The sequence below is a fragment of the Colobus angolensis genome, unplaced genomic scaffold (genome assembly GCF_000951035.1).
Source record: "Colobus angolensis palliatus isolate OR3802 unplaced genomic scaffold, Cang.pa_1.0 Scaffold4, whole genome shotgun sequence".
Classification (NCBI taxonomy): domain Eukaryota; kingdom Metazoa; phylum Chordata; class Mammalia; order Primates; family Cercopithecidae; genus Colobus; species Colobus angolensis.
Genome location: NW_012117376.1, coordinates 3,991,093 through 4,013,539, shown reverse-complemented (window position 1 = coordinate 4,013,539; position 22,447 = coordinate 3,991,093). Strand labels below are relative to the sequence as shown.

The 22,447-nt window shown below is 47.7% G+C and overlaps 2 protein-coding genes across 4 annotated transcripts in view; both read left to right on the top strand.

The window, feature by feature from the left end:
• Nucleotides 1–15,070, top strand: part of THRAP3 (thyroid hormone receptor associated protein 3) — a 99,084-nt gene extending 84,014 nt beyond the window's left edge. For both annotated transcript variants that reach the window (XM_011955313.1, XM_011955314.1), the window contains 7 exons: nucleotides 991–1,163; nucleotides 1,849–1,960; nucleotides 3,390–3,474; nucleotides 6,037–6,224; nucleotides 10,592–10,790; nucleotides 11,265–11,408; nucleotides 13,514–15,070. In XM_011955313.1, the coding sequence (XP_011810703.1) occupies nucleotides 991–1,163; nucleotides 1,849–1,960; nucleotides 3,390–3,474; nucleotides 6,037–6,224; nucleotides 10,592–10,790; nucleotides 11,265–11,408; nucleotides 13,514–13,735 (1,123 nt within the window). In that variant the 3' untranslated portion in view covers nucleotides 13,736–15,070. The remainder of the gene's footprint in view (nucleotides 1–990; nucleotides 1,164–1,848; nucleotides 1,961–3,389; nucleotides 3,475–6,036; nucleotides 6,225–10,591; nucleotides 10,791–11,264; nucleotides 11,409–13,513) is intronic.
• A 1,053-nt stretch (nucleotides 15,071–16,123) lies between these two features.
• The window catches only part of SH3D21 (SH3 domain containing 21), a 17,490-nt gene continuing 11,166 nt past the window's right edge, over nucleotides 16,124–22,447 (top strand). Inside the window, exons 1-10 of one of the 2 annotated variants that reach the window (XM_011955311.1) lie at nucleotides 16,124–16,146; nucleotides 16,321–16,478; nucleotides 16,565–16,628; nucleotides 16,893–17,011; nucleotides 17,238–17,328; nucleotides 17,483–17,538; nucleotides 17,631–17,676; nucleotides 17,820–17,920; nucleotides 18,099–18,185; nucleotides 19,260–19,302. In XM_011955311.1, the coding sequence (XP_011810701.1) occupies nucleotides 16,143–16,146; nucleotides 16,321–16,478; nucleotides 16,565–16,628; nucleotides 16,893–17,011; nucleotides 17,238–17,328; nucleotides 17,483–17,538; nucleotides 17,631–17,676; nucleotides 17,820–17,920; nucleotides 18,099–18,185; nucleotides 19,260–19,302 (769 nt within the window). In that variant the 5' untranslated portion in view covers nucleotides 16,124–16,142. Of the gene's footprint in view, nucleotides 16,147–16,320; nucleotides 16,479–16,564; nucleotides 16,629–16,892; nucleotides 17,012–17,237; nucleotides 17,329–17,482; nucleotides 17,539–17,630; nucleotides 17,677–17,819; nucleotides 17,921–18,098; nucleotides 18,186–19,259; nucleotides 19,303–22,447 lie in introns of those variants that run through there. The other variant, XM_011955312.1, reaches the window with a different exon arrangement.

Here is a 22,447-nt window from a genome sequence, read left to right as displayed (position 1 = left end):
TCACCGTGTTAGCCAGGATGGTCTCGATCTCCTGACCTCGTGATCCGCCCACCTCGGCCTCCCAAAGTGCTGGGATTACAGGCATGAGCCACTGCACCTGGCCCAGAACCTCTCTCTGTCACCCAGGCTGGAATGCAGCGGTGCACTGTCAACTCACTGCAACCTCTGCCTCTCGGGTTCAAGCGATTCTCCTGCCTCAGCTTCCCAAGTAGCTGGGATTACACGCACCTGCCACCACACCTGACTAATTTTTGTATTTTTAGTAGAGGCTGGGTTACACCATGTTGGCCAGGCTGGTCTCGAACCCTTGAAGCCAGGTGATCTGACTGCCTTAGCCTCCCAAAGTGCTGGGATTACAGGCATGAGCCACTGTGCCTGGCCACAATTTTAGAGTTAAGGAAGGCAATACATCTACCCGCTGTCCCCTAAATTTTAGGAAAGAGTTGGGAGGTCAAGGCTAACTGGTTTTTTACTTGGCGTAAACTACTCAGCCAGCTGGAAGTCTGTGTGAACAGCATTCCAGCCACACCCCACTCCCGCTTCATGACATCACCTCCCTGAATCAGGCCTTGGCTGGTCATGCTAGCTGATCTTTTTATTGATTGATTGATTGAGATGGAGTCTCAAACTCGTGGGCTCAAGTGATACTCCTGTCTCTGCCTCCCGGAGTGTTGAGATTATGAGTGTGAACCACTGCACCCAGCTGTAGTTGATCTTTTAAAATACTTTCTCATTTGTTGGGTGTGTTAAAACCAGCAGTGACTAAGGTTTAACACTTCACTCCACTTGAAGATTCCAGTAAAAAAGAGAATAGAGAGATTTTGGATATCCTTTTCCATAGTTACAATGCATTGAAGTTACTTTCAACTTCGGTAGGAAGAAAAGAAGTTTATGGATAGATTTAAAACTCTTCAAAAAAGTATTTTTATGGTTTTAATGTTCTTTCTGTATATCATGTTCTAATTGGGCCTCCCCGTATTTCTTTTTCAGACCCAGTGGCTTATTGGCTCAGGAACGCAAGCTTTGCCGAGATCTAGTCCATAGCAACAAAAAGGAACAGGAGTTTCGTTCCATTTTCCAACACATACAATCAGCTCAGTCTCAGCGTAGCCCCTCAGAACTGTTTGCCCAACATATAGTGACCATTGTTCACCATGTTAAAGGTGAGTCCAGACCCTGGCCTGCTTCAGGCTGGTGTTCCACACTTAGAAGAAGGATGAGTGGGTGGATAAGGAGTTTTGGGGGGCCCTGTATCTCATCTAAAGGGCCTTTGAAGCTAGGGGCTGGCTTGAAGGAAATTGTGTTCAGGGAACAATTTCCATGTTTTAATTGCAGAGCTTAGCATTTTGAAATGCTGGTAACCTGTGACCAAGAGAACAGGTTAAAGCCAATAGCAAAATGACTTTTCTAGCGTCTCTGTCTTCTCTCCTCTAAGTGATCTCTTACGGACCTTGTGGTGTGAATTTCTTCCTCCAGAGTATTCTATCATCCCCCTGGGCAAATGGAGTTGGGCAGGTTAGGGAATGGCTAAGAGAAGTGATGGAGAAGCTGAGTTGGGCCAGTTGGCAGGTTCCATCTGAATATAAACTCAAGTGAGAGTTGGTGCTGTGTTTCTGAGAAGAATAAACTTCAAGCTTCTCTGTCCTAAGACATGGGAACTGCAGTGGAAATCTAATGCCCAATGTGGGACTGTGTTTGAACCAGCCATTTTTCCTTCCTCTTCTCGGTATATTTGTTGTGTGGATTTAACTACTTTAGTTGCATCTCTGTGGTTACCGGTTCCTGCAAAAGAGTTAAAACATTGTGTCTGCCTTTGGTAACATACTGTGTTTCTTTTAATCCCAACAGAGCATCACTTTGGGTCCTCAGGAATGACATTACATGAACGCTTTACTAAATACCTAAAGAGAGGAACTGAGCAGGAGGCAGCCAAAAACAAGAAAAGCCCAGAGATACACAGGTAAGGACCTTGGCCTTATACTGGATGTTGTAATAAAAGACTTTGTACCAGACATTAAACTCACCATGTTAAATTCTGCTGCTAATGCACCTTTAATACAAAATTTACGGTAACATCCTTCAGACTCTAAGAGAGCTGTAGGCATTTATATTTTAGACTGTACAGGACATGCTTTGGGACAATAGTCTCTCACGTTGGGCCTGAGGAAAACAGCTCTCTTGACATAGATTAACTCCTGTATTACTGGGAGCTGGCAAATGTTAGCCTGAAATTACTGTGAGTAGGTAGAGTAAATGCTAGTTTCTTTTCTTTCCTTGTTTTTTTTTTTTTTTTTTTTTTGAGATGGAGTCTCGCTCTGTCGTCCAGGCGGGAGTGCAGCGGCCAGATCTCAGCTCACTGCAAGCTCCGCCTCCCGGGTTTATGCCATTCTCCTGCCTCAGCCTCCCGAGTAGCTGGGACTATAGGCGCCTGCCACCTCGCCGGGCTAGTTTTTTGTATTTTTTAATAGAGATGGGGTTTCACCGGGTTAGCCAGGATGGTCTCGATCTCCTGACCTCGTGATCCGCCCATCTCGGCCTCCCAAAGTGCTGGGATTACAGGCTTGAGCCACCACGCCCGGCCATTTTTCTTTACTTTTTTTGAGGTGGAGTCTTGCTCTGCCACCGAGGCTAGAGTACAACCAGGCTCCCTGCAACCTCTGCCTCCCAGGTTCAAGCAATTCTCATGCCTCAGCCTCCCAAGTACCTGGGATTACAGACATGCGCCACCATGCCCAGCTAATTTTTGTATTTTTAATAAAGACAGGGTTTCACCATGTTGGCCAGTCTGGTCTCGAACTCCCAACCTCAGGTGACCTGCCCGTCTCGGCCTCCCAAAGTGCTGGGATTACAGGCATGAGCCACTGTGCCCGGCCTAATGCTGATTTGTTTAGGCAAACCCATATATTAATATTTCATGGTAGTTTAGTCATGGATTAAATCATGGTAGTTGGATTCCTTTAGAAGAATTTGCCTGGGGGCTAGAAGTGGTAGCTTGTAGGATTGTCTCAAGGAATTTTAAGGCCCAGCAGGTTTAAAGACTGTTCCATTTGGTTGTGGGAGTCAGTTCAGTGGATAGGGACTAGAAACAAAGTTGGCCTTACTTTTAAGGCTATGGGTAAGTCCATCTTTCTGTGTGTAGCAAAACCGGGAGAGAACAAAAACCTCTAACTTCTGTCACACTTTGGGAACCTGGGACTCTGTGTGTGTGTGTGTATGCCTAAGGGATAGTATAAGTATGTAAGTAAAGAGTAAAAGTAATACATACATAAGTCATGAAACATAAGGAAAAATAATGCCTGTGAATCTGTTACCCAACTTAGGAGCTAGAATATTACCAGTATCATATTCACACAATGGAATACTATATTGTTCTGTATTTTCAATTTTAGGAGAATAGACATTTCCCCCAGTACTTTCAGAAAACATGGTTTGGCTCATGATGAAATGAAAAGTCCCCGGGAACCTGGCTACAAGGTGAACTGTTGATTTGATCAGTAATTCCAACAAAATGAGTGCGTTGGGCATGAACTTGACAGAAATGTGTTTGTTTAAATTACTCTCTACTTAAGTTTGTGTTTTTCTTTTAAGGATGGGCATAATTCTAAAAATGAACTACAAAGGGTTAATTTTTATTAAATGTATCAACAACCTTTGTGAAGTGGTTAGAATATGGTAAATGACCCCAAAGTCTATTGAGGTGAGCTTGAGAAAAAAAAGAGAGGAGTTTTGGAACAAGTGCCCATGATGAGAGAAGAAACTTTTTGTGATATTTTTCTGCTTGTAAGTATTATCAAATCAACTGTATACATCCACTATTTCCAACCATGATTTCAGAAAGACATGCATGTCAGAGAAGAGTGAAATATTCATGTCTTAACTTAAGTAGACTGTTTTTAAACAGCTGGTCCAGTTTTTTTTCCTAACATTGTACCATATCTATCATCTGTCAATTACTGTTAAACATTACTTTGATGGCCCAGCTACATTTGCAATGATGTGCACGTAAACACTGTTATTAAGAAGTTAAAGCTTGTATACAATCTTTTACTGTGAAATAACGAAATTGGGCTTTAAAAAATCTTAGTATTTATTGATCTTCATTCACATATACAGTTGACATTTAAAATTACAGATGGTTATTCCAATGCTGCTGAAACGTTTTCTAAAAAAAAATTTGTCTTGTTGGTTGAACGTGATGAGAGGCGCTCTTGGGCAGTCTCTCTTCTCTCCCACCCCTCTTTCCTCCTCCGAGTACCCCTCTCCAGCTTGGCACTAGCCATGTAAAACCCAAGGTTTTCTTTAAAACATCAGAAGAGATCTTGTCCTCCATGCCCTAAAAAGCCAACCCCTGGGAGCAGTGTTGCATTTGTCTTTTTGTCTTTTTTTGCTCATTGGAGGATGCAGAGGCCCAGTTCCCTCTGTTAGGAAACAAATTAAGTGATAAAACAATAAACGGCCGGGCAAGGTGGCTCAAGCCTGTAATCCCAGCACTTCGGGAGGCTGAGGTGGGCGGATCACCTGAGGTCAGGAGTTTGAGACCAGTCTGACCTACATGGTGAAACCCTGTCTCTACTAAAAATACAAAATTAGCCGGGTGTGGTAGTGCATGCCTGTAATCCCAGCTACCTGGGAGGCTGAGGCAGGAGAATCACATGAACCCAGAAGGTGGAGGTTGCAATGAGCCAAGATCGCACCACTGCACTCCAGCCAGGGCAACAATAGCGAAGCTTTGTCTAAAAAAAAAAAAAACAAAACTATAAACCTACTTTCTGCCACTCCTGTTGTTAAACTTAATTTTTTTAAGTTTAGTAGTTCATGTATATAAATTGTTAATGCAGAGTGAACTGCTCATTTCTTCCTCCCTGAGGTACCTCCATGAGACAAATCCTAGTGTGGGATGTCCTGGAACTACCATGCATCTTTGCCCCTACTGAGTTTCCCAAGAATTGTTGAAAGCCTTTGCTGCAGTGGTCTCAGCAGGTGTGCTGTTGCTGCTGCAAAACATACCTTCATAGCTGTACTGCTTAGGAAGCTAGCAGAGAAGTTTTTTCCTTCCTTCCCTCCTCCCTTCTTCCCCTCCTCCCTCCCTTCCTTTTTCTTTCTTTCTTTCCCACTTCCCCTTCCCCTTCCCTTCCCTTTTCTTTCACCTGGTAATACCAGTTTATGAATTCCCTATAGTTTTTAATACTCCCTTTCCAGAGAAATTTCTCAGCATAACTCAGGGTTTTGAAGGCTGCTTAAGTCTTCCATTGTCCCTCTTTGGACTCAGTACTCAGAGATAATTCCAAGTGGAGGATAAGCCATGCGTGGATACTACAGTATAGGTAGGGGAAGGTGAGCATTTCTACTCTCAGTGGTGGCTAAGCCTGAGCCAGCCCAACCACCTACTCTTCCAGAGCTAATTTTAGCCTTCTCAACATTTTTATTTTATTTATTTATTTATTTATTTATTTATTTAGAGAGAGAGAAAGAGAGTCTTGCTCTATTGGCCAGGATGGAGTGCAGTGGCACGATCTCTGGCTCCTGGGTTTAAGCGATTCTTCTGCTTTAGCCTCCCTAGTAGCTGGGATTACAGGCACACGCCACCTTGCTTGGCTGATTTTTGTATTTTTAGTAGAGAACAGGGTTTTGGTTGTTGCCCATGCTGGTCTCGAACTCCTGAAGTGATCCGCCTGCCTCAGCCTCCCAAAGTTCTGGGATTACAGGCGTGAGCCACTGCGCCCGGCCAGCCTTCTCAACTTCTAAACTAGCCAGAGTCATTACTGGGCCAGAAAAGAAACAAACTGAGATCAATGCATAGCATTTTCAGAAGGCCAGCATCATTGTTTTGGAGAACTGGCTTGGGTTCTGTGAGGGATCCTTATGGAGTAACTTCTGTGGGACATCCTGCATCCCTTCCAAGTTTGGGTGAGATGCCTCACATTTCCCAGTGCTTCCTCTGCACCCCTCCATTGGAGTAAAAACCACAGTTTGTGGGATGGTTGAGTTGATGGCTCTGAATCCCAGAAACCTTAATTTTGACTTATCTTTTGATAGGCTGAGGGAAAATACAAAGATGATCCTGTTGATCTCCGCCTTGATATTGAACGTCGTAAAAAACATAAGGAGAGAGATCTTAAACGAGGTAAATCGAGAGAATCAGTGGATTCCCGAGACTCCAGCCACTCAAGGGAAAGGTCAGCTGAGAAAACAGAGAAAACTCATAAAGGATCAAAGAAACAGAAGTACGTAAGCCCCTGTCAGCCCTTTCAGACTCTTAAGTTTCTTGTCTGCCCCCTTTGGCTGTACACCAGAACTTTCAAATCACAGGAGTTTAGGGTTAGTAATTACAGCAACCTGTTTCTTCTTTTAATCCATATAAATGTCAGTAGGTTCCCTAGTTTGAAAACAATTTCTACATCAAAATAGTGTGATCTTTGTCCAAAGAAGGCTTCATGACAGAAGTTAATCTGTTAAATTGACCACAGGGATGGTGTGGAGAATCATTAGAATCATTTGGGAATTCCTTTTGCAGTTTCAGATGTGCCTTTTTTCATCACACATTTTCATGGGGAGGTTGTATTTTAGAAATGGCACAAAGTCATTGTCAAGTAATAACACTGTTTAGTCAAAGAAACAGGGTGGAACTAGATAGGACATGATTGTTGATCTTAAGTGCCTTTTAAACTAGTTTTACAGACAGTTCCAGGAGAAGTGTTCCAGGTACTCCATAAACAAAGGTGGCATTGTTGAACTTTGTGGGGCAACATTCATGCCTATGTCCTGATGTTTCTGTTTACGTTTTTGAATGTTCCATGACTTTTTAATCACGTGTCACAAAAAGTAGCACAATTGAAGCCCCATACCTTCTGGTAAGAAGCAACACTTCTGCTGATTCTGAACTTCAGCTGGCAAGCTTTTATTTTTTTGAGACAGAGACTCACTCTGTTGCCTAAGCTAGAGTACAACTTCCGCCTCCCTGCTTCAAGTGATTCTCCTGCCTCAGCCTCCTGAGTAGCTGGGATTACATGCGCCCACCATCACACCCAGCTAATTTTTTGTATTTAGAGATGGAGTTTCACCATGTTGGCCAGGCTGGTCTTGAACTCCTGACCTCACAATTCACCCACCTTGGCCTCCCAAAGTGCTGGGATTACAGGTGTGAGCCACTGTGCCCGGCTGTGTTTTTGTATCAATTTTCTGATAACCCCTTGAGATAAGTCGAACAGTTGGTGTGATACCCATTTTGCCCATTTGAAAGATAAGCCAAGCTTAGAATGACGTGCCTTACGATTACAAGTATTGGGCGCGGGCCCAGTGGCTCACGCCTGTAATCCCAGCACTTTGGGAGGCCGAAGCAGGCAGATCATCTGGTGGTCAGGAGTTCGAGACCAGCCTGGGCCAATATCATGAAACCCTGTTTCTACTTAAAAAAAAAAAAAAAAAAAAATTAGCCAGGCATGGTGTTGCGTGCCTATAGTCCCAGCTACTCCAGAGGCTGATGCAGGAGAATCGCTTGAACCTGGGAGGCGGAGGTTGCAGTGAGCCGAGATCTCACCACTGCACTCCAGCCTGGGTGACAGAGGAGACTTCATTGCACCAAAAAAAAAAAAAAATCACAAGTATCAGCTGACCTGAAACACAGATCTTTTGTTCTACTTTGTCTCCCATTCCAGTGTGTAACTTATGCATTAGGAGCCTTGGCAGCTTTCAGGGCTGCCCATAGATAAAGAACCTGCGAATCCTCAGCAGGGAATGGAAGTAGTAGTACAGTAGTGCCTGGGCCGCCACTTAGAAGTGGAACATGAACCCCTTAAGCATTTCAGAGTTGAGTCTGGATAACTAACTCTTGGTTTCCTCTCCCTGGAACACATGCCTACCTCTGACTTGCTATGTGACTTTGAACGAGTCCCCTGCAAACCCCAGTATTCTGTGATTTTTTTTTTTTCCTCTGAGACAGAGTCTCTCTCTGTCGCCCAGGCTGGAGTGCAGTGGCGCGATCTCGGCTCACTGCAAGCTCTGCCTCCTGGGTTCACACCATTCTCCTGCCTCAGCCTCCTGAGTAGCTGGAACTACTGGCGCCGGCCACCACTCCCGGATAATTTTTTTCGCATTTTTAGTAGAGACGGAGTTTTACTGTGTGAGCCGGGATGGTCTCCATCTCCTGACCTCGTGATCCGCCCGTCTTGGCCTCCCAAAGTGGTGGGATTACAGGCTTGAGCTACCACACCTGGCCCATTGAGACGGGGTCTTGCTCTGTCGCCCAGGCTGGAGTGCAGTGGCACAATCGTAGCTCATGGCATCCTTGAACTGCTGGGCTTAAGTGATCCTCCTGCCTCAGCTTTCCAGGTAGGCTGAGCTAGGAGTATAGATGTGCACCACGATGCCCGGCTAATTTTTAAAATTTTTTTGTAGAGACAAGGGCTGGCTATGTTTCCCATGCTGGTCTTGAACTCTTAGGCTCAGGTGATTCCCACCCACCTCGTTGGCCTCCCGAAGCATTGGGATTACAGGCATGAGCTGCCACACCTGGCCTGTTTTGAGACGGGGTTTTACTCCGTCACCCAGGCTGGAGTGTGGTGATGATATCAGTGACCTACTGCAGCTTTGACCTCCTGGGCTCAAGTGATCCTCCCACCTCAACCTCCCAATCAGCTGGGACTACAGGTGTGCACCATCATGCCTGGCTAATTGTGTATTTCTTATAGAGTTGAGGTTTTGCCGTGTTGCCCAGGATGGTCTAGAACCCCTGGACTCAAGCAATCTGCCTACCTTGGCCTCCCAAAGTGCTGGGATTACAGGCATGAGCCACTATGCCCAGCCAGAACTTTTTTTTATATAACTGAAGAATGACTTACCCAGGTCACACAGCTAATAAGAGACAATGCTGGCCGGGTGTGGTGGCTCACGCCTGTAATGCCAGCACTTTGGGAGGCCGAGGTGAACAGAGCATGAGGTCAGAAGATTGAGACCATCCTGGCCAACATGGTGAAACCATGTCTCTACTAGAAATACAAAAATTAGCCGGGCATGGTGGTGGGCGCCTGTAATTCCTGCTACTCAGGAGGCTGAGGCAGGAGAATCGCTTAAACCCAGTAGGTGGAGGTTGCAGTGAGCCAAGATCGCAGCACTGCACTCCAGCCTGGCGATAGAGGGAGACTCTGTCTCAACAACAAAAAAAAGAGAGACAATGCTAAGACTCAAATTTGAGGCCTTTTGAGAGTTTTTTGTTTGTTTTTTCTTAAGGTAGAGTCTCACTCTGTCGCCCAGACTGGAGTGCAGTGGTATGATCTCGGCTCACTGCAACCTCTGCCTTCTGGGTTCAAGTGATTCTCCTGTCTCAGCCTCCCGAGTAGCTGGGATTACAGATGCTTGTCACCACACCCAGCTAATTTTTGTATTTTTAGTAGAGATGGGGTTTCGCCATGTTGGTCAGGCTGGTCTTGAACTCCTGACCTCAAATGATCCAGCCGCCTTGGTTTCCCAAAGTGCTGGGATTACAGGAGAGAGCCACTATGCCCGGCCAGAGAGTCTTATTTTTGAAAACCTCTTGAAATAGCACGGATATTTAGTGGGGTCAAAGTTGAAGTTATGTGAATCCTATGACAGTAACTTAGATTTCCCCTTTGTATGAGTAAGTATGTGTAGGTGAGGAGCAGGGAGCATGATACCTTTCATAATGGAAGACTGAGGGAGGGAAGGACAATGATAGGTTACTGACATCTGACTGGCTCTGCTACTCTACTCCTGGGATCCTGGCCTTGCTGCCCCCTAGAGGTATTCAGTAACCTCCACTATCACATGGCAGGGCTGGTACTGACCTTAGTACATAGACAGTGACTCATCGTATTAAGATAATTTGCCCTAGTCTGTAATTTCCCCCACATGAAGGAAAGGGAAGGGACATAACTCTGGGAGAGTTACGCCAGATCCTAGGCTTAGTGACACAACCTGTTTGAGCTCAGTGGGAGGTAATATGTGGAGTCGTCGTATAATTAGAGCTAGGTTAGAATCCGGGCTCTGCTTGACTCTCTCACCTGAGCCTCCTACCTGTAAAATGAGGGAAATAATACTGAGTCATGTTGTCCTTTACTGCATGCCAGCTATGTTGGTATGAAGTGTTTAAACACATTGTTTATTTAGAGAACCCTATAAGACAGGTAGCATTCCTGTAAGAAATAAAAGTAATAGAAAGCACTAACCGATGATAATATACAAAGCTATTTATCTGGCCCAATACCAGATACTTCGGAGCTCTCAATATAGTGTTAATTTCCTTCTCTCTTATTAATTCATACCTGTATCTTAGACTAAGTTACTGGAGGCCGTGGACTGTGTTTTGTTCCTGCTTCTGTGTATGTCATATGTTTATCACAGACTCAGACATAGATGTGTCTATGAACATAGATGTGTCATGTGAACATGACTGACAGAATTGAGGGGAAGTATCTTGGGTGGGTAGGTTGGGGGTGAGCTGGTTTTATAAGGTTACTCATCATCAGTTTCTTCATCACAGGCACACTTTTGATTGTCCTGTGCTTATCCATGAGGCCCCAGCCAAGCAGTGTCCCCTAGAAGATGATTGATTACCCTGGCTCTTCTCTTTTCACAGGAAGCATCGGAGAGCAAGAGACAGGTCCAGATCCTCCTCCTCTTCCTCCCAGTCATCTCACTCCTACAAAGCAGAAGAGTACACTGAAGAGACAGAGGAAAGAGAGGAGAGCACCACTGGCTTTGACAAATCAAGACTGGGGACTAAAGACTTTGTGGGTCCAAGTGAAAGAGGAGGTGGCAGAGCTCGAGGAACCTTTGTAAGACCCTCCCTTCTCCCCCTTTCTCTAAGCCCCTTGCTCCTACCAACTCTGATTATGTTTCATCAGAATACCAGTTTTGTTGCCTTTGACATAAGTATAAGTAATCCAATCCAAAGACCCTGGAATCTTTGATTCTTCTTCCCACATTTCCTGGCCTTTCCATTTTTTGTTGCTTTTCTGTTCATAATCACTTAGCTAGAAAGCCTCTTACGGCTTCTGGTCTCAGAACTTCGCCCACTTACTTAGACTACTGCTGTTTATAGGGAGGCCCTTGGGGCAGGTTTGTCCTCTGTGTAGGCTACAGACTTGAGATGAGCAGAAAGGGAATGGCTGGAAACCAGCTGACCAGCATATGACTGGAAGACAGCTGTCTCTTCCACACCAGAAAAGTGTCTGAACAGAAAGCAGGGGGGTTTGTTCCCCATTCCTGGCATGATCCTTTGTTCCTTTTTCCCTCATTTATTGCAATAGCAGTTTCGAGCCAGAGGAAGAGGCTGGGGCAGAGGCAACTACTCTGGGAACAATAACAACAACAGCAACAACGATTTTCAAAAAAGAAACCGGGAAGAGGAGTGGGACCCAGAGTACACACCCAAAAGCAAGAAGTATTACTTGGTATGTGTCTGGGGATAACCAGGAAGGGTCAGAGGGCCTTTGACACACAGTAGCTGATACCAGGCCTTAATTAGTTTGTCCAAAACTGTGATTAAATTTATTTGCAGGAATATTGCACTGGGGCGTGTATACTTGCATAGTGCTAACTGGATGGGTGTCCTCTAGAGAGGCAGTCCTGGTCTTCAAAGGGTTTATCATTGAAGATGTTTATGGATTCCAAGATAAGCAAGAAGCGTTGGTCTTGTCTTTTTAGTCTGTGAACTTGTTTTACTGCTTAACCACCACCCGCCCTCAGCCTCCCTCATTCCTGTGGATAGAGCCGTAACCCTTCCCCAGTGCTGCTGTCCCTCACTGCCACTCCTTCATGCAAGAATGACAAGAAAGACAGCTCAGGATCTCTTTGAGGAAAGGGATGTCTCTCCAAAATGAAATGCCACTGGGGCTTCTCTCATCTAAGCTGTTGATCATTCCCCTGCACTCTGGGCCTCCTTCAGATTAGGACTTTTATAGGCTGGAGTTCCTGGCCTTGAGTGAGCTCTCTTGGCCTTGGTATGTAACAGCAGGCGAAGATCCAGGCCGGTGTGAGTGTTATAACTAAGGTAAAGGAGCAGCTGAATCTCCATCACCTGCTAGAATGGCTGGAATGAATCTATGTTGTCAGTTGGACAGCTAGGAAACAGGTTGTGTGTTTCCTGTGCATGGCTGTGCTTGGCCACCATCCCTTTTCTAGGGTTGCTGCTGCTGGTAGCTGCTTTGAGGCTACTAGAGGACCTTTGAACTTATCTCTAGGGAATTGTAGTTGGTTGGGCCCAGGTTGGGTGCTGGAGTGGGACTGCTGTAGGGGAAGAATTAAAGGCCATCTCCCTTGCCCCTATCTGCCACCTGAGAGAGTATTGCCAGCCTGATTGATTTAGTGTGAACAAGCAGCCGTGGTCAGAAGAAGCTGACACTTCTGCTGAGCTGAGCTCCAACAGCCTAAGACCCTAGCTTGTGTGGGGGGTGGTTTAGGTTCTGAAGTCTTGGGGCTGATAAGGTAATGACTGCTGGTTTTCAAAATGTTTTCTCATTCATTGTTTGATTGGATCCCTCCTTCTGTCTCATGAGATTGTCAGAGCAAGGATTGTTTGAAATGTAGGTTAATCCTTTCCTTGAACTAAGTGAAAAAGAAAAAAAAGATGAAATGTAGGTTAAGTGTTCTTTCTACTTTGTCACACTACCTCCTTGCATAAAACAGGGGAGATACAAAATGAGAGTGGAGTTGTAGGGTCAGGAAGAGCCCGAGCCCCAGCCCCAGCATTGGATTCTGAGCATTTGGAGTGCAGTGGCACTATCTCGGCTCACTGCAGCAGCCTCTGCCTCCTGGGTTCAAGCAGTTCTCCTGCCTCAAGCCTCCCGAATAGCTGGGACTACAGGCACACACCCCCATGCCTGGCTTTTTTTTTTTAAATATTTTAATAGAGACAGGGGTTTCACTGTGTTGCCCAGGCTGGTCTTGAACTCCTGACCTCAGGCAATCTGCTCGCCTCGGCCTCCCAGAGTGCTAAGATTATAGGCATGAGCCACTGCACCCAGCCGCATTGCCTCCTTAACTGCTTAACAACCCGGTTCACATGGAGTTTCACGTTTTGGTGTGATTGGCTTTCTCAGACCCATCCTTTGAGAGAGGATGTACTAAATCATATGGAGTTGCTTAAAGTTCCTAAGCTTTTTCCTCATTTGCAGAGTGGGAGGTGATAATGATAGGGTAGATATGAGGATTAAATGAGATAGTATATAAATGTCTTACTTCAGTGCTCAGTGACTTTATTTTCCTTAAACTATGAAGGGTTCATGCTCAGTGAATCATCATCATCATCGTTGTCATCATCACTACAATGCTCAAGCTGTTACCTTAAAATTTCTAAATCACTCTACTGATATTCTTGTGGATCTGAACCACTGGCATTTTTGGAGCAGGGGACAGGGAGAAGTGCAGAAAAGGAGCAAAAGGAGGGGTTTAGGGCACAGGTTCTTTTGGGAAAGGCACATTTGGGTGGGTGCAGAAGAGAGAGCTCTGGCCACATCTTATTCACTCTGGCACTGATGGCAATTTTCTTTCCCCTCAGCATGATGACCGTGAAGGAGAAGGCAGTGACAAGTGGGTGAGCCGGGGCCGGGGCCGAGGAGCCTTTCCTCGGGGTCGGGGCCGGTTCATGTTCCGGAAATCAAGTACCAGCCCCAAGTGGGCCCATGACAAGTTCAGTGGAGAGGAAGGGGAGATTGAAGACGACGAGAGTGGGACAGAGAACCGAGAAGAGAAGGACAATATACAGCCCACAACCGAGTAGGGGCCACCCTTGACAGGATTCCTGCCCAGGGGAGAGTGGCACTGGGAAGATGGCTGGCTTAACAGAGGAACCTCAAGAAGATTGCGTAAATCCTACCCCCACCCCCCACCAGCCGTGCAGATTGTACTACCACAAAAGGCATCCCTGGCACTGTCTCCCACTGGACAGAGGAGGCTGGCCGTGGAGCCCGGGGTCAGGCCCAGCTCGAGCAGAACACAATGCATTGGGCTTTAGCTGTTTTTCTCAGTTTGTTGTTGGTGTGTGGGGGTGGGGGCAGGGGTAGGGCGGGAGAGCGATGCTTGGATTTTTGTTTCCTATTAGAAACCAACAGTTCTGTTCTAATTTCTTTTCATTTGGAGCTAAGAGGACTAATTCGATGATTTTCAATCTCTTCTCCCCTGTCCTGATTTTAAAAAGCCCTTTTTTTTTCTTTTTTCTTTTTTTAGGCATATGTAGTAATATTAGAAACATTTAATTTGGGAAACTTTGATTCTTGAAAGAGAAAACAAAGCATGTGAATAAACTTTGAAGTGTTCACCTCAGTTTGGGACCAAACTGCTTGGATCTTTGTAAAAACCGATTTTGTATGTCAAGGAGGAGTTTAAGGCCTTTCCGACCACCTTGTGTTCCCCTTTTCTGCGCAGCCATGTATCACGTGGAGTTGCTCCTAACCACACCTCACGTGCCCCTGAGCCCTATTTCCTGATTTCTTCTGGGCTGGACTTCCCTATTCTCCACCAGCAGCTCCAGTATCCCAAACTTTCTAGTCCTGCTGATCCTCCCAGCAACGGGGTGGAAACTGGAGGGGCAGTGTCTGGTCTGTTTTCTAAGAAACTTATGAATTCTATTATCTTTACAAATATAAGATGAGAAAAATTTTTCAATATTTTTTATTAATCTTTTTATAAAATGAAAAGAAACTCCTGTGATCGATTAAGGAAGGTGGTTATGGCTGGGTGGTTCATGGGGTTTTTTTGGGTTTTTTCTTTCTTTCTTTCTTGTCTTTAACCTTAAGCTGTTTAAGTTGAAGCATTCTCAGATGTTTGGGGGGAAACATCCTCTTAAAATGGGTCCTTGTGCTTGCCTTCTGGGGAGGCGGTCCTGAGCAGGTGAATCATAAGGCATTTATGCATATGTTATATGCGGACTGCACCCACCTCTCCCCCCAGCCTTTGCCTCTTGGGTTGTTGTGCTGCTTTCCCCTTACTTTGCTACATTTCTATAGTTAAGTTGGTTTTACTTGAATGATTCATGTTTAGGGGGAAAATGAAAATCTCCCTTAAAATTTGTTTCAACTCCTCCTGCAAATAAAATAAATGAAGTGGCAGATGTAAACGGGCTTTGTTCATTGTCACCCTGAGTGTGTGTGTGTGTGTGTGTGTGTGTTGAGGGTGGTAGATAACTTCCCACAACAGTTTGAGAAAACCTGAAAGACAAAGGGCCTGTGGGGCCTTGCGCAGGCTGCTGAAGTCCCAGACAGACACACTCACTCGTTCCTGGGAGGAGCATTGTGTACCTTGGACACCCCAGGAGAAACATTTTTTCCACTGGTGTCATAGGCAAGGACTTTGGCTTCCTCCGTCGTGGTGGGGCAGGGGTCAAGGGATGTGGTTAGTAGGCTCAGCCTTGTACCTGAAAGAGCCTATCCCACATGGACTGGCCATAGGTGGGCCCTAACCTTCAGACTCCTGCCGGCTAGGGGCTCAACTGTGAGCAGAAACCTTGGAAGCTCGTAAAGTTCATTCTTCCTGCCTAACTCCCAGGGAGAACCTGGAGGTGTTTTCTGAAACCAAACCAAACCATACCTCTGGCTCTAAAGCAGGGGTCTTTGCTGTCTCCTTCCTATATGGGGGTAGAGGGTGGGTACGCGGCCAGAGAGGAGTACGCCTTGCAAGAAAGACTGGAAGTGTCCACTCAAAAGTTACTGCTGGTACAAGGGCAGCCACTTCGTTCACTCAAGGCCGGTTTAGAGCGGTTGCTACCTGCTGGGGGACCCCACCCTGGTATGTGCCTCTCTCCACCTTTTCCCCTGAAGCCAAAAGCTTGTGAGCTGGGGGAGGGTGGGCCTGGGAAGGCTCTGTGCAAATTGTAGCTGGGAGCCTCCGGGCAAAAGCTGAGCGAAAGGGAGAGGCGGCTGGCCTAAAATTTAGGTAGGCGGGAAAAGCCTGTGACGGAGCTGTAACCGCTTCACAGGCCAGAGACCCTAGAGTCCTCACCCCGGGGTTGGGGGCTGAACCTGCTGAGCCGGGCCGCCCCCTCTCCACACCCACTCCCAGCACCTGGCCCGACCTATCGGCTGGCAGCTACGCCTCCTTTACTACTGTCTTGCCTCCGGTCGCACCGTGCGCGGGCCCAGTACTCGGCCGTCAGCGGGAGCTGCCAGGCTCTGGAGGGCGCCCCGGAAACCATGGGTAAGTGCGGAGGCTTTGAGGTGGACTCTCTCTGCAACCGTGGACATGGCAAGAGCCCACACCACCCCCCGGCCACCGCTGCCCTCTACGGTGCCTGGGGACACGCCCGCCCTGGCCAGGCTGCCCAGCCTGGGCCTTTCTGAGCCGCGCGCCGGCCCCTTCTTCCGCCCGCAGAGGTCCTCGTCCTGGCCGGATACCGCGCGCAGAAGGAGGACGAGCTGAGTCTGGCGCCCGGGGACGTGGTCCGGCAGGTGCGCTGGGTGCCCGCGCGGGGCTGGCTTCGCGGAGAGCTAGGGGGCCGCTATGGCCTCTTTCCCGAGCGCCTGGTGCAGGTGAGGCCGAGCCAGGGGCGGGCTGTGGGGTCTCAGCGCGCGCCCCGCGGGAGCTGAGAGAGCCTTCCCCGTGCCCTGATTCCCAGGAGATCCCAGAGACCCTGCGGGGTTCCAGAGAGGCGCGGAGACCGCGCTGTGAGCGCCGCCGAGGTGAGTACAAGGGCCGGGACGGGGTCCGGGGTGGGCGGGCGCGCGGAGTCAGTGCTACCCCGGCGCCTCTAGCTCTTGGTGAGGGGCGCGGCTCTGGGCGGGGCCCCGGGGTCCGCTCTGCGGCCTGTGATTGGTTCTCGAGTACAATGCTCCGCCCTGGGGCGGGGCTGGAGGTACCAGAGGCTACGTGCTTGCCTGGCGCCACCTCCAGCTCCTCGTACTGGGGCGTCCGGCTCGAGCTCCGCCGCGCTTGTCCGGTGCTAGGTCATCCTGCCAAATACCCGAGGCCCCAAAGATGGTGCAAAGTGAACTTCAACTACAGCCCAGAGCAGGCGGACGAGCTGAAGCTGCAAGCTGGGGAGATCGTGGAAATGATAAAGGAGGTGAGGGGTGAGGTGATGGGACCGTTTGGGGAAAGATGATGGAACGCTCCTCCCAAGTGAGCGGGGTGGGAAGTGAGGGTGTGGACGGTGGGAATGGCAACGGCGCAGCTATGGGGAAGCACGGGATTGAGGGAGGAAGGGGTGCTTGGGCAGAACCAAGGGTGGAAGATTATCCTAGGGATCCTTGGGGCAGAACCAGATGCCCCTGCGTCCTCCCCCTCCCCAGATTGAGGACGGCTGGTGGCTGGGGAAGAAGAACGGGCAGCTGGGAGCCTTCCCATCCAACTTTGTGGAATTGCTGGACAGTGGGCCCCCAAGTGAGACCTCGACCCTGTGACTCGCAATCTCCAATGACCCTCCCAGTGGCATGAGCCTGTGATTCACATATCCTGACCCTGTGACCCCTTTGACCCTCTCCCATGACCTAACCTGTGAATTAGCACCCTCCCTAACCTCACTGTCCCCCACCAGGCTTTGGTAACCCAGACATGCCTTCAGTCAGCCCTGGTCCCCAGCGACCTCCCAAGGTAACTTGGCTCAGAGTGGGCACAGAGGTGGTGAGTTCCTCTTGGGGTGGTTGGAGGCTCATCTGGTTCCTCCCTGCCCCTTCCCCCACTAGCTGAGCAGCCTGGCCTATGACAGCCCTCCAGACTACCTGCAGACAGGTGAGCACCCATCCAAAGGGTCCCCCACCCCCTCAGCCACTCCCAAGGTTGTGACTTGGGGCCAGCTAGGCTGATGGAGGCGGGGGCTGCTGATGAATGGGGGAGGCTTGGCTTCAGAGGACAGGGGACTGACCTCTTCCCAGTCTCCCACCCTGAGGCCTACAGGGTCCTGTTTGACTACCAGCCTGAGGCCCCAGACGAGTTGACGCTGCGGAGGGGGGACGTGGTGAAAGTACTCAGCAAGGTGTGAGAGGAACAGGGTGGGGGGCCCAGGGAAGTGGGTGTTGAGAAAGGGTAGACCTGCACATGTACCCCCTGAATCTAAAATAAATGTTGAAATTACATCTATAAGAAGGAGTGGGACCCCTGAAAGGACCTTGGGGGACCTGGCTCACTTCCCCACCGGCGTGTTTCTTTCCCAGACCACAGAGGATACGGGCTGGTGGGAAGGAGAGTGTCAAGGACGAAGAGGAGTTTTTCCAGACAACTTCGTACTCCCACCACCGCCAGTGAGTACAGAGCCAAGACACTCAGGTGGTGGGGGCAGGCTATTTTGGACAAAGGTGGGGATCATGGCACTCTCCAGACCTAACTGGAGGGTCACTAAATGAGGGTGGACCTAGACATGTGGCGGCTCCTTTTGGAATATAATACCAGTTGAGTATCCCTTATCCAAAAGGTTGGGGAGCAGAAGTGTTTCGGATTTGGGAATTTTTGCATATACATGAGATAGCTGCCAGGCGCGGTGGCTCACACCTGTAATCTCAGCACTTCTGGGAGGCCGAGGCAGATGGATCACGAGGTCAGGAGTTCAAGACTAGCTTGGCCAACATGGTGAAACCCTGTCTTTACTAAAAATACAAAAATCAGCTGGGCGTGGTGGCGCTCATATGTAATCCCAGCTACTCAGGAGGCGGAGGTTGCAGTGAGCCCAGATCGTGCCATTGCACTCTAGCCTAGGCGACAAGAGCAAGATTCCATCTCAAAAAAAAAAAAAAAAAAAGAGCTTGGGAATGGGACCCAAACCTAAACACGAAATTCATTTATGTTGCATATACACCTTAAACCATAGCCTGAAGGTGATTTTATGCAGTATTTTTAATAATTTTGTGCATGAAACAAAATTTTGACCGAGACCTGTCACATGAGTTCGGTCGGGTATGGAATTTTCCACTTAAGGCATTATATTGGCACTCCAAAAGTTTCAGATTTTGGATCATTTTCGATTTTTTTTTTTTTTTTTTTGAGACAGAGTCTCGCTCTGTTGCCCAGACTAGAGTGCAGCGGCAGGATTGACGCTCACTGCAACCTCCCAGGTTGAAGCGACTCCCCTGCCTCAGCCTCCAGAGTAGCTGGGATTACACGTGCATGCCACCACATCTGGCTAATTTTTGTATTTTTAGTAGAGACAGGATTTTGCCATGTTGACCAGACTGGTCTTGAACTTCTGTCCTCAAGTGATCCACCCACCTTGGCCTCCCAAAATGCTGGGATTATAGGTGTGAGCCACTGTGCCTGGCCTGCATTTTGGATTTCTGATTTTTAGATTAGGGATGCTCACCCTTTACTTCTTTTCTGCATAGATCAAGAAGCTGGTCCCACGGAAAGTGGTATCACGGCAATCAGGTGAGTGCCCAGGGAACCCGGGATTGGGAGGTGTTCTCTGGGAGACCCACCAGTCCGGTTGCTTATAAACACCCACAGCACCCCAGTGGTCCAGTATGCCCCTATAGGAGTCCCCTCACCTGTGGGCCAAGAGCTGGGTAGGAGTGTATGTGAATCAATGTGTGTGTGGGTCAGTTTGTGTGTGTGTTAATATGTTAGTGTTTCTCTGTGTATCTTGAGAATGTGGCTCTTGGTGGGTATAGATTTGTTTCATTTTGTAAGGAAACGTATGAATCTGTCTCTTCATATATAAGAATGTATATGTTCACGTCTTATCTGTCAGTGAATAGCTCTGTCCGTGAGTCTGTAGAATATCTTTTTATTTATCTTTTTTTATTTATTTTTTTGAGACGGAGTCTCGCTCTGTCGCCCAGGCTGGAGTGCAGTGGCGTGATCTCGGATCACTGCAAGCTCCGCCTCCTGGGTTCACACCATTCTCCTGCCTCAGCCTTCCAAGTAGCTGGGACTACAGGCACCCGCCACCACACCCAGCTAATTTTTTGTATTTTTAATGGAGACAGGATTTCACCGTGTTAGCCAGGATGGTCTTGATCTCCTGACCTCATGATCCACCCGCCTCGGCCTCCCAAAGTGCTGGGACAACAGGTGTGAGCCACCGCACCCAGCCTTACTTATCTTTTAATGTAATATCTGACACATGTCAAAAGTATATGTAACACATATGTTATGAAATTTAACACCCACAGGCCAGGCACAGTGGTTCACGCCTGTAATCCCAGCACTTTGGGAGGCCAAGGGAAGTGGATCACCTGAGGTTAGGAGTTCAAGACCAGCCTGGCCAACATGGCAAAACCTTGTCTCTACTAAAAATATAAAAATTAGCCAGGCGTGGTGGGCATGCCTGTAATCCCAGGCTGGAGTGCGGTGGTGCAATCCCAGCTCACTGCCCTCTGCCTCCCGGGTTCAAGTGATTCTCCTGTCTTAGCCTCCCGAGTAGTGTGCACCACCGTGCCCAGCTAATTTTGTATTTTTAGTAGAGATGGGGTTTCACTATGTTAGCCAGTCTGGTCTTTGAGACCAGGGCACAGTGGCTCATGCCTGTAATCCCAGCACTTGGAGAGGCTGAGTGAGGTAGATCACCAGGTCGGGAGTTTGAAACCAGCCTTACCAACATGGTGAAACCCCGTCTCTACTAAAAATAGAAAAATTAGCCAGGTATGGTGGCAGGCACTTGTAATCCCAGCTTCTTGGGAGGCTGAGGCGTGAGAATCGCTTGAACCCAGGAGATGGAGGTTGCAGTGAGCCTAGATGGCACCACTGCACTTCAGCCTGGGAAACAAAGTGAGACTCTGTCTCAAAAAAAAAAAGAAAAAGAACTCATTTCCTGCTCCAAGTTTAGAAGGATAATCATCTATATTAAAACTTTTAAAATGTTGTTTTTTGTTTTTTGTTTTTTTTTTTTTTTCTCGCTCTGTCGCCCAGGCTGGAGTGCAGTGGCCGGATCTCAGCTCACTGCAAGCTCCACCTCCCGGGTTTTACGCCATTCTCCTGCCTCAGCCTCCCGAGTAGCTGGGACTACAGGCGTCCGCCACCTCGCCCGGCTAGCTTTTTTTGTATTTTTTAGTAGAGACGGGGTTTCATCGTGTCAGCCAGGATGGTCTCGATCTCCTGACCTCGAGATCCGCCCGTCTCGGCCTCCCAAAGTGCTGGGATTACAGGCTTGAGCCACCGCGCCCGGCCTTAAAATGTTGTTTTTCATATTAGTGCTTTTATTCATGTAGTAATGATTTTAATGAGTGATACAATTATACCTTTTTCCCTATGGACAATGAGTTGTTCCAGCATCATTTATTATTTTCTACCTGTGAGTTTTATACAGTTTTGGGGGTTTCTTTTTTCTTTTTGAGATTGGGTCATTGGATCTTTGTTACCCTGGTTGGAGTGCAGTGGCAAATGTAGCTCATTGCAGCTTCAACCTCCTGGGCTTAAGTGATTCTTCCACCTCAGCCTCTCTTGTAGCTGGGACTACAGGCACAAGCCACCATGTGCAGCTAATCGTTTAATCTTTTTGTAGAGACAGGGTCTCACTGTGTTGCCCAGGCTGGTCTCGAACTCCTGGGCTCAAGCAATTCTCCCGTTTTGGCCTCCCAAAGTGCTGGGATTAGAGGCGTGAGCCACGGTGCCTGGCTTAGTTTTATACATAAAACTATATAATTTTTTTTTTTTGAGGCAGAGTCTTGCTCTGTCACCCAGGTTGGAGTGCATTGGCGCGATCTTGGCTCACTGCAACCTCTGCCTCCCAGGTTCATGCCCTTTTCCTGCCTCAGCCTCCCGACTTGCTGGGACTACAGGTGCCTGCTACCACACCTGGCTAATTTTTTGTATTTTTAGTAGAGATGGGGTTTCACCATGTTAGCCAGGATGGTCTTGATCTCCTGACCTCATGATCTGTCTGCCTCGGCCTCCCAAAGTGCTGGGATTACAGGCGTGAGCCACTGCCCCCGGCCATAAAACTATAATTTTCATAAGATTTATTCCCAGATATTCTTAGGTATCTCAGAGTTTTTAATGTGTCTTTAAAAAAACAGACATTCTTCTGTTTATTGCAGGAATACAGAAATGCATTGATTTTTGTATATTGTTTTTATAGCCAGCCATGGTGCTAAACTCTGATTATTTCCAGTAATTCATTTGTAGATTCTTACAAGTTTCCTATGAAGACAGACATGTCATTTGTGAATAATAATTTTTCTTTCATTCTCTTCATTCCTGCCTTTTAATTTCATTTTATTAATTTATTATAGTAATTAGGATCTCTCATACGATGTTAAACAGAAATAGTGACGGTGAACATCATTGTCATGCTCCTGATTTTGAATCTAGTTTTCCTTTTTCTTCTTTTTTCTTTCTTTTGAGACAGCGTCTTGTTCTGTGGCTCAGGCTGGAGTGCAGTGGTGCCATCTCAGCTCGTTGCAACCTCCACCTCCCGGGTTCAAGCAATTCTCCTGCCTCAGCCTCCTGAGAAGCTGAGATTACAGGTGCGCGCCACCATGCCTGGCTAGTTTTTGTATTTTTAGTAGAGACGGGGTTTCACCATGTTGGTCAGGCTGGTCTCGAACTCCTGACCTCGTGATCCGCCTGCCTC